Genomic DNA, 12,033 nt, shown 5'->3' with positions numbered 1-12,033 from the left:
CCACCTTCCCCTATATTTTATTAGTTTACGATTGTACACAGTGTAACATGAGTGGGGAGGCAGCTAAAGTTGCCTGAATAGCATTATATATACAGTAGTGTAATATATATAGTTTAACAAGTAGCTCTTTCATTCCCCACCCAATCCACGTGTTCCGGTGGTTCTGTCTACTCATGGTAATTAAATGCCAGGCAATTTCCACGACGTGCATTTGCCAGAGCCCAAGTTGTGCTGCAACACGTAATACTCACTAGTGAATTCCTAGTCTAGTATCATCTCCAAGTGCACAATACACATTTGTGTGCGGTCTATATACACAGATGTATCTATACATACATGTAGATATGTGATGTAGAGTGTGGAATGCAAGATGCACGAAATCGAGTATCGAACCACTTGTAACGGCACTCTGTCCCTTTAAACGACAACCGGTCCCACTTATTCATTCATCTATCCAAATTAAAGAGGCCTTCAACTCAATGCCTCTCTTCTCTTCCTGTCCCTCGGTCTCGCTACTCCCCACTTGTCACATTCTCTGACAACGATTAATCCATCCTAATTAAGCTTCCGCGTGTCAGATCGATGGCACTCAGAGGCTGTCATTGCCCGTTCATTTTCAACTGCCACGGCACTCTGCTCTGCCGGTGGTGATTTCACAAACGTACATGGTAATTTCACTTGTCACATTATATATTACATACATACCTACTCCAACATCAATTGTCTACTGGGTTAATTAATAAATAATGTAGTATTTTATCATCAATTATACTATTTAAAGCCGGTGATTGTTTACTTGTTGATACAATTTTGTTTAATTATTAAAACGGAATTATTTTCACTCATTTGTTATTTTCAGCAAATTATTCATCAGTAAAACATTATTTTCGGATAATTAACCTGCGTTAAAAATTTACAAACATTAAGTTCATTTGAAAGTGAACCTGCCTCAATTCCATAAACTCGAGATTCAAAAAAATTTTTTTATTTCTAAATTTTAAATATTAAAAAAATAATTTTACTTTAAAACTTAAACTGAAGGACATTTTTAAAATTAAAAATTAGTTTATACTGTAAGCAATTTAAAATAAAATAAATAGAAGGCGCGAAAAAAATTAATTACAATCTAGAAAAATTTCAAAGAAAAAAAAATTCGTTTACCTAAATTTCTAGGTAGCCTACTTTGCCTGACCCTACTGGACTATTAATCACCTTTTGGATTTATCAACACAAAAATATGACTTAAATTGTATAGAAGTAATTATAAAACAGGAACAAGATAAGCTTGACAAAGTCAGCGTCGTGAGAGTTAGTTAAGCGGCGTTTCCTGAATTATTTAGACTACTGTATGCTCAAGCTCATGTTTCTTGATGTCTTTCTCGTGTACTTGAAATCCCAAGTTCTGACAGTAGTCAGACTACTCGTCGCACACCTGTTTTCCCCTGTAGTTATTTACATACAATAGTTAACGAAGTGATAGCATTGTGTCTTGAATTCTATATTCCGCGGATGATGAACCGACATTTACCTATGTATCACGAGAAGATCGTTGTGTAAATATGAATGCGCTCCGAAGATGGAAATTCGCGATTAAAATCACCCGGTTATATTCCTGATGGCTTTATCCAGAACTATTACTGTTGCAAGTTTCAAAAGCCCGAGGCAAGTGTGATAGCAATTTACAATCCGGCAAGTTTTTTGCGGTTGATGGTAACTTAATAAGTGGTAACGAAAACGGAAAGCTGTTGCTTAAAAATAATAGCTCAATTCAAGTGTCTTTGATGAAGTTTACATGAAAGCAATAAAGATTTTTGTTAGTTAATATTTAATGGGCATCATCAGAATATCTACAGGTTTATAGTAAAAACTTTGTAAAAAAGTAAAGTACCAGGTTGACCTGAGTTGCGTGACTGCAATCGAGTTTAACACTCATGAAATGGTAACCGCAATGCGCGAGGACATTAACATCGTTCTCACAGCTCACGGTACATCGGGTTTTAATTTTTTTCTCTATATAATAAACTACAGTCGCGCATTTTCTACGCTCGTCAAATTTTTTTTTCTATCCACCTTTTTATTTCATCCACAATAAAACTTAAGCGGTCAGCAGACAGATGAAAAAAAAAAAATAAATAAACACAAGTATAAAGCTACGAGTAACGTATTTCAATGTTGATTATTTTTTTAGCTGAAAAAAATTCAGATACTTTCTTTTGAATACCGTAATGTGAAAAAATAAAAATAATGAAAAGTTTATATGACGAGGCATCAACGCCAGATAAAGCGCTGCATAGAGAGTAATAACAAAAAGCAAGGGGAGCTGGAAAAATGGAAAGGAAAGGATACGAAATCAAGTTTCAACGTGGCAGGTATGATACTCTCATAAGGCTACAAAGGCATTCCCGAGATAGACTATAGCTTATTATTATGTGGCAACCCTCTCTGGGCTCTGGCTCGTCATGGTGCTCATACCAACACACACACATACACACAACCCCTCGAGGCTCAACAGGCCCCCATTCAAACTCTGTCAGCTGCTTCGGAGAACTAATCTCTGACGCTTCTATTATTATACTCGCCCGTTATTTATTATAACATCAACTTATTATTATTATTATTATTATTATTATTATTATTATTATTTTTACTATTCTTATTATCTCTGCATATCAGCTTTTCACGATTAATTATGACATTTCTGAACAGTTCATTTAAATTTTAATGATGTGCTATAACTGTAAATGAACATATGTAAGTGAAATGCAATTACTATAAAATCACTGTCAATTATTCCGTCACTGCAATACAAAGATATGAGGAAATTCAGTGAAAAATTTTAAAATATTGAAAATGAGTTGCCCTGATAACTAAGCTACTGCACATCACTTCGTTAAACTATACAAGCAGATAATTTTTTAGTAAAATTTATATCTAGTAAATATGTAAATTTTTAGCCTGCACATTGTTAAATTATGTAGTAGATATCACGACAAAAATTGAAATTTTGGGAACATGTCGGCCGCCCAAATTCAAAACACAGTAAGGAACAAATTTTTCAACATCGATTTTTTAGTATTTTTAATTCCAGTGAAGTTTTGTGAACATGATTCAACTGATATTTTAAAAATTTTATTCTTATCAGTTACTATATTTTGAAATCGGACAGCCGATGTCCTCACTAAAAAATTTTCTGAGTATACAGTTACAGTGATAAGGTATTAATAAAAATTTTAATTAAATGTCCAAAAAGTGTGATCGATCGTAGGACGTCGATATGTAAATTATTGTTATTATTTTTTTGTTATTTGAATTTATTAAAAATATAAATAAGTTAATAATAACTAAGTAAGACTTTAAGTGAGATGAAATTTTATTTAAGGGCATCGCGTGTTTTTCCTTGTGAGTACGATCGTTCCGCGAACTTATCGCGAAACCAATTAATCACAACGGGATAACGAATTAAAGAGTGTATTTTATCAGTATGCCAGGATCTAGTGAAAGAAAGTGAAGTAAGGTGAAGTGATAAAACGGGCTGAGACTAATTGGCGCAAGAAAGTATATAAAGTAAAAAAGTATATGAGGATATATATAGAAAACTGAAAAAAGTAATGTTTTGCGGTGTGTCACGTCGCGCTGAGCAGTGTATATACACGCGGGTAAACTAGCTTCGGAAAAGTGAAAAATAATAATCGTCATAATAATAATAATAAATAAGGAAAATAGAGGAAAAGTGTGGAAGGTAGAAAAAATGTAAAACGAAGAGTACGTGTGTCTTGGGGGACCAATTCCAGTCACGTACTCTCATTGATCGATTCAATTGTCGCTGGCTATATTAGTTGCCGACCACTCGAGTTTCCAGTTTCGAGTTTCTCGAAGCTTTTAGACTGCGTCTCCAAGGTCTGACTTGTCCGCGCCGTGACCACTTTCGACCCTACCGGCTCCCCACTTTCTGATACGTCTGGTTCGCTTTTCAACGCATTCAAGTTTTAAAATGAAAATAGACATAAATAGAAACGGTGGATAAAATATTAAAAGCGGTTATTTTTAGTAAATTACTCGAGAGTATTTACAAAATTTATTTAATTACTTTTTTCCGTACTTTAAATTGTCCTTTTGAGACATGATCTCTTTAAAGTTTTCTCTTTGTTTTGGTCTCTTCTGGCTAAAGTTTTGATATTGCGCTGGTGATAATTAATATCGTGTTGTTTGTCAGCTCAAGAGAGCAAAAAAAAAAAAAAAGAAATGAATAAAAGTTTGAGATAGATTTCTTAGTGAGCCGACTTTATGAAAAAAATGTTAGGTAATAACAGTATTAATTTTGAAAGTGAAATGTAAATTCAAGTTTCAACATTTTTATTTAGGAAAATAATATTTTTAAAAAAGTTTTAGTCAAAGAAAGTCGGGTAATTGATACGTTTAATACTTTTAAATTTTTTGTTAGTTTTGCTGCAACTTTTTAACATAAACAATTCTGCGATACTCCTGCATGACTCTCATTTTTCACGTAAAAAAAAAATAAAAAGGGCAAAGGGAAAAAATGAGATCGTTCAGTGTATGTGTAAAGTGTTTACCAAAAGACTTTGCAGTCGACTGTAAAATATACGAAGACGCAGAGGCAGAATGAGAAAATAACCTAGACCAGGTCACGGCTCACTGGGGGACGCAGAGGTACGTTATAAAATGATATTTCCGCCTCTGCCTCCAGGGGATATTCCGCGCGAATAAAAAATGAACGGGAAAAAAATAAAGAAAAACGAAGGAATGAACGAATGAACGGTGGAAAAAAATAAAATATAATATAATATAATAAAATAAAATAAAATAAAGATCTGAAGTAAGTACGAGCTATCGTACGACTTTGTGCACTCAGACTACTACCGGATTGAGTAACCTATATGCTGCTTTTTTTCCTTTTTTTATATTCCTGTTTCTGTTTTTGTATCTGTGTCTCTTGCTCTCCTCCTGACGTTACTTATTCCTAACACGTATCGAGAAATACTATATGAGGGATACAAAAAATTATGTGCGTACATATTTTCTACCACATTACAACCATCTCGATTTCCCCAAACGACTACATATTTTATTTTATTTATTTATTTATTGTGTTATACTTTTTAATTATATTGAAACATTCAATAATAATAATTCAATTCTATGATAATTATAACAATAATAAGGAAACCTATGGGACAATAGTGCACGCGAAATTTTTTATATTATAAGTAGCCGAGTTTACGTAAATCCTCTTCTAAAAGAAGGACTCAAAATTAAGGTTTAATTAAAAACAGATCAGGATGTAGAATAAGAAGTGAATTAAATGAAATAAAGTTTAAATTAATTTACTATTATTACGTCTCTTTTGAAACAACTTCGACTGCAGTGTCAACAGAGTGAAGTAAAAGAAACTAACGTTAAGTAAAGCAGCGTGGAATTGAAAACCCCGGCACAGCAGAAATGAAAAAAATAAATGTTAAAAAATCGGAATAATCTCTTAGTAACGATATTATCAACGATCGGATTACATTTGATAAACGACGTAAATGATACCCAGAGTAATCAGAATAATGGGTGGGGGGAAGGTTCACAGAAAAGCGTATCTACTGAAAGCCCTATACACAGCGATTTCATTGTGCCATCGGACTCTGCCCGAAGATTGTCATATAAAGGAAGAGTCCATTACCCTTAAGATCTCGAATCAGATATTTTATTCAAGAGCTCGGTCGTCCAATGGAAAATCTCATTTGAATTAAATTAAAAACGGCTAAATATAAATTCAGCTCAACTAAGGGCCTCCCTAACCAGAAATTTAATCTAGTTATTTTTTTTTTTTTTTTTTTTTTTTTTTTTGCAGGGGATATGATTATTACTTGAAATTCAAATAAGTAATGAGCTTAAGATAAATATATATATATATATATATATATATATATATATATATATGCATATAATAAAATGCCGAAATAAAGTATATTAAATTACAGAGCACGTGAATATGATAAGGAATTACGAAATAGAATATCTCGGATTTCTCTTAGTGTCGAAAGGGCACGACCCTCACTTTTATACTAACGCAGAGTTTCCAAGGTTGTTAACAGGGTATAATCATTATCACTTACCTTTCCTGGAGCTACAGTCGCATAATCCACGGGTGTACCATGTGTTAACAGAGCTAATTATGACGAATAAACACTGTTCATCATGTGAAAGGCGAAACCATGGGATTTGCCGGTGGAAACATTGCTCGGCGGACTCTCGTCGTCACGGCTACTAATAATACTCTCATAAATGGGTGATCCCGATTCTGATCCTCATCCCGATCTATCTGAAATAAAATGAATTGTTAAATTAGCAATTCTGAATATAATAACATCGAAACGATTGACTTTTCCGAGTAAAGTAAACAAAACAAAAATATAAAAGCCCGGGAAAAATAAACAAAAAAAATCATTTTTATAAAGTGAATTGCGCTGCGCGGCAATCGACGAGCTGAATTTTTATTAAATTATATAACAGCCGAGTTTAATATTCCCAGTGCGCATGAATTATTTATATAAATAATTAAAAAAAAAAAAAAAAGTAAAGAGTGATCGGTAAAATTAAGCGATTGAATAAATAAAAATATTTTTAAAACATCAACAATTGAGTTAAGCATTTACATATTTATATTTAATTAATAGCTCATCAATGCCGGTTACCGGTATGATAAATTTAAGCGATGACGGGCAGTATGGGTCCAACTTGCAACCATTAATTCAATATTTAATGTACAAACATAGATTACAAACATGCAGAATTGTTGAGTGTAGTCAGGGTTTTCGCAGAAATTGCCACATACAACATTTTGCGAATTTGAAGCAAGCTATCTCTATACATCTACCTAGCAATCTACATTGCCAGTTTGCGATGATTAAACATATACCAAGTGGTGTACAGCGACGTCGGTGTAATGTCGCAGTTTAAAGCAACAAAGTGCGTTCGGTCCCATAGAATAATATACACTCAATCAGTATTAGTCTTCTATGTACAGTTTTACATGGACCTGTATAGCAATGAAATACGTCGGTAAGTATGTATATAGGCATATAAACACGTATTTCAACAGGAAGTACAGAGAAATAGAGATCTAAAGCTTAGAAGCAAATTCGGATGCATTGGAAATTGAAATCAGTCCACTGGGGAGAGCCCAAACGGGAATTCACGGGCAGTATCAAAGTGGAAAGTGGTTAGCCGACGGAAACGTCAGACATTGATGCTGCGGTCGCGTCTTTCACTTGCTAGCTTTACTATAACAGCTCAGCAAAATTTTGATCCGGGAAAAGTAACCACTATTTTACAGCCGAGTATGCAAGTGAAAATAACGTTGATTAAATTAAACCCAAAGTAAATAAATTTTCCTGAATAATAAAAATAATTTAAATTCATTTAATGTGTTAGTTTGCTGTGGTTAAATGATTTCCTGAATTCCTCAACAGACGTATTCATTTAACGGAACTCGACGCATTCCTCGGAGTCCGGAACATATCTCGCTGTCCCAAAAGTACCGCAAGTCCAGTATTGTAGTCCGGGAGTGCTTTCGCCGAACGGAAAGTGTTCAAGTTAAAATGTGACGACGGGGAGCAATTTCTCTTAAACACGAAAATGCTTCCATTGCCATCGCGGGTTAATTAATTTTCGCTGGTCAAACAAACTACCGGCGGCTCAGCTTATGTCGTCCGTCATGTCTCATGCGAGGGTTAGTTTTTTAGTTAATTTACTTGAATAACCGATCCATCATACACAATTAGTTGGTTATGTTGATAGACATCGATGGATGAACACATTTTAACGTCGGGTCTAAGTTTTGAAGTTTTTAGAGAAAAATAAGGTTGAGTAATAAACAGAAATGATCACTAACTATGATTGAGTTAGCGATAATTTAAAGTAAATCTTGTTATTTAACTGAATAAATAGACGGAGTTCATCGATGGACGGAGTTTAAAATAAAAGTAAATTAGAGGAGCGCGTTGGAACGAATGAAAGTGGGAGGAAGAAAATCTGTAAATCTACCTTTCATTGCATTTAAGTTTTTCATATTCAAGTTATAATAGTTATGTATAAATGAATGGATCGTTAAAAGCGGCAAATAGAGTGAAAGAAAAACGGATAAACTCAACGAGCACTTGGCATGCGTACTCTTGATTATCACTTTTAAATATTTTCGAGTGCCATCTTTAATAGTTTATTTCTGTTGAGCTCTTGACACTCCAACCAATTATAACTTTTATTAATTATATTGTCAGGTATTTAATTTTACGTCAGTAGTTTAATCTTCATAATCGATAAGATAATAATAGAAATAAATGTTCTACTTCCGAAATAATTTAAAAAATATCCAGTTTATTATTTAACGACAGATCGCTAATTATTAACAACTTTAATTTTAGTCGGGATTGAATCGATTAGGGCTAAAGAAATAATCAAATTCATGCCAGTTAGAACATGGTAGAGGCATCTGTTGATATGAAAGTTTAGTGAACATTCGGGAGTAACGGGAATTTTACGATGCGTCGATAAAGTGAGAAACTGATGCTAAGTGACTGCTGATAGTCCAACGGCGGAAAAAGACCCCTGATAGCAAGATTTTCTAGTCAGAAAGTTGCTGTCAATTAGATGCGATCAAGTTGACAACAACTTGTTGACAACTTTCTGCGAAAACTGAAGGCAACTTTCCGTTAATTAATGGAATGCCAACTTTTGCCACCAACTTTCTCAAAAACTTATAGAAATGACAATTTTTCGAGGTCAACTTGGTGACATTTTGCTGTCAGCCTGATTATCAGTGTACCCTGATAGCTACACTTTGCTCAGTAAGTTCTGCAGTGGAAATTTTCGGCTAACTTAACAACAAGTTTCTGGCAAGCCTCGGCTGGATAATTGCCATCAATTTGAAGTGAAACTTTCAATTAACTTAACGTCATTGTCTGACAATAACACTTGTAGTCAAATTGCATTCAAATTACAGACAATTTACTGTCAACTTAAAGGTAACTGCTTGCTCTCCAACACTTTCCTTTAAGTTGGCTTCAGAATACGACCGTAGCTTAAAGTTAACTTGCGGTTAAGAAGGCTATCAGGGTAAATACACATTACCCTTTTCCACAGAATTCTACTGATAATGTACATTTAGATTTCTCCAACTCAAATTACCGTTCTCAAATTCACTCTGCTATTCTAACTTAACAGTTGATATCAATTTTATATCAAACAGTCCCTGATAACACGAGTTGATCGTGAAAAAGTTGGTCATTCATTAGTTTCCGACCAACTTGACGACAAGTTATCGACAACTTCAGCTTTTGCAACTTTTGGCTACAAGTTACCGCCAACTTTCTCAGAAAGTTGGTGCCAGTATGGAGCCGCAACTGGAATGCAAGTTTCTGAGGAAATTGAAAAGAAATTTACCGTCAACTTATGATTGCCAACTTTTGCAAGCAACTTTTGCCACCAACTTTCTCAGGAAGTGATCGTCAGCTTTTTGGATTTACATTTTTTGCCACCAACTTTCTCAGAAAATGTCCATCAACTATTGGAGGTACCAACTGTTGGCGGTCAACTTGGTTCCAGTTGCGGCTGCAAGTTTCTCATCAGTTTCTCACCAACTTGGCTATCAGGGGTACTCCTTGTGTACTGGCTGACGTCAACTTTTTCTCACTTGACTTTCAGAAGATGAAATATCTACTACCACCTGAAAGGATTTCTTCACCACAAAATTTCGCAAGTAGATAATTCTAACAATTTATCCAAACTCTATTTATCAACCACTTATTTTTTATGTTCTATAATTTAATTTACTTATGATCGTGATCAATATTTTTCCTAAAAATTCTATTCCAAATTAGTAAAAATTCGCTTTAATCAATAGCGTCGTAAAATAACTCGCTTGTATTTAGCTTGTTAGCCCACAGAAGTTGTAAAAAAAATTTCCCAATTTTCTCTTACACTCGCCTCTAATTTGCTAATGGTAATGAATAAGAATAAACTTAAAAAAAAAGCAATGATATATATGCATATATATAACGTGTTACTAAATATTCGGGTCGCAAAAAAGAACGTGAGGTCCAATTCGGTTGTAATAATTGCATAATCTCGGTGAAATATAACTGTTGACTGTTTGAGCTAAAGGAAACGTCCGATTGAAATCATGAATTGTGTGGCTTGCTGACCGGTGATTTGTATTCACCGGATAGCTACACGAAACTCCATGTCACATATGTGTTCAAGATAATATATATATAAGGCCATTGGGCTTTGTCGAATTTCAGTTTTATTATTTTAACTCACTAGTGTACATCAAACCCGTACTTCAAAATGCAAGTATGTGTGTAATTAATTTATTTATTAAAAAAACAATTAAATCTATCAGATTCACCGTTAAAAAATTATTTTTGACTACTGTTAATTATCAATAATATATTACATTGACTAAAAAAATAAATGTCTGTAATAAAATTACTAATTTGTTAATTCTTTTATTTGTTTCTTGTGATAATACTCAATAGCAATTGGTGTTGATTGGGCTATTAGTTGGCTTAGTAGTAGGAGACTCTTATAAGCCAAGTGGTTGGCGGCCGTCTGGTCCATCCTTTTCACTGCATCAAAACAATCGATTACACTTGAACGAGTATAATAGTATACCGGCAGCTCCGTACGGTCCACCGCCGGCAGACTCTTATCCAGGTCCTTCAAATACTATCGCTCCATCGGAGAATAGCGCCGGAGATACTTCAACAACAGAGATTGCCCCGAGAATGACGTCGACAGCTACGACAATAACCACCCCACGGACAAGGGAACCTACGACTCCATTCAACGTTCAAGATGATGATTCCCAACTTAATCCTGCTCTCGCTGTTGCCAATTCTTTTGCATTCAACCGGCCTGTTTATATTTACAATGGATACCCGCTCTATCCTGGCCTCACGTTTGTTAAATAAATTATTTTTAAATAGAAAATGTACAAATTTTACACGGAATAAATATTTTTCAATGTTAATAAAATTTATTTATCATTTTTTTTTTAAATTGAAACGATTTTCAAAAATTGTTCTCTAAAATGTCCTGAGAAAAAAATTTTTTAATTTCTAAGAAATTTAAAATACATAAATTTATAGAAATATTTAATTTGAATATTGATTTCTTTGTAATATTCAAATTATTTCAATACGTAAGAGAATAAATCAATATATTAAATACATTTGCGTTAAAATCAATAAAATATAATAAAAAAGACAGTAAATGAAATTAAGTTACTTCCAGAATTGCAATTTGAACGAATGTAAATTTAAATAAAATAAAAATATATTTATAAAATATCAATGAATCCGCGATTATTAAATATGAGTATATATTTAACATGAATATTTATCTTTAAAATGCTAAAGTAAATGCATATTTTAATAAAAGTAAAAAATAACTTTTTTTGAGTGGAGATTTTTTTGAGAGCTAAAAAAAGTTTAAATGTATGTATAATAAAAAGAAGATTTGTTGAGTATTCACGTAGCAGAAATAAGTTAAGTTAAAGAGAGTTACTTTGACCTGTACAAAGTACTTTGACCCAGACGTAGTAAACCCGTCACGACACACTGTGTGCTAATCATTATTTCTCGTAAGCGTACGCGTGCTAAAGGGACTTAAGAGCTAGCAATGAAAACATTTGCCGAGCCAGTATCACCATACGGCAAAGGGAACGCAGTTAAAAGATAAATGTCAACATAATTAAAACACTTTCTATTCGAATGAGATATAAAACAAAGAGGAACAGAACAAATAAAATTATTTTATATCACCGACTCGAGTTGAAAAATTATTCTTATCACGCTTTTACTGGCATTTAATAAAAAAAAAAAAATTATGGTTAAAAAAATTACAAAATTATATTTTTATTACATATATATATATATATATATAGAGAGAGAGAGAGAGAGAGAGAGAGAGAGAGAGAGAGAGAGAGAGAGAGATTTACTTATTGTACAGCAATAACACAATGAAGCT

General features: G+C 33.4%; 1 protein-coding gene and 1 long non-coding RNA gene across 2 annotated transcripts in view; one reads left to right on the top strand and one right to left on the bottom strand.

Annotated features, from left to right (window-relative positions):
* Nucleotides 1-6,235: 6,235 nt before the first annotated feature.
* LOC106693989 (uncharacterized) overlaps nucleotides 6,236-12,033 on the bottom strand; it is a 34,244-nt gene continuing 28,446 nt past the window's right edge. Inside the window, exon 3 of the long non-coding RNA XR_001345325.2 lies at nucleotides 6,236-6,325. This is a non-coding gene — a long non-coding RNA (uncharacterized LOC106693989). The remainder of the gene's footprint in view (nucleotides 6,326-12,033) is intronic.
* On the top strand, nucleotides 10,299-11,162 carry LOC103574417 (uncharacterized). Its single transcript, XM_008553860.2, has 2 exons — nucleotides 10,299-10,356; nucleotides 10,542-11,162. Exons 1-2 carry the CDS (start codon nucleotides 10,351-10,353, stop codon nucleotides 10,974-10,976), a joined length of 441 nt encoding a protein of 146 aa, XP_008552082.1. The 5' UTR covers nucleotides 10,299-10,350; the 3' UTR covers nucleotides 10,977-11,162.

The sequence above is a fragment of the Microplitis demolitor genome, chromosome 7 (genome assembly GCF_026212275.2).
Source record: "Microplitis demolitor isolate Queensland-Clemson2020A chromosome 7, iyMicDemo2.1a, whole genome shotgun sequence".
Lineage (NCBI taxonomy): Eukaryota > Metazoa > Arthropoda > Insecta > Hymenoptera > Braconidae > Microplitis > Microplitis demolitor.
This window is presented reverse-complemented; position numbering and strand designations above follow the sequence as displayed.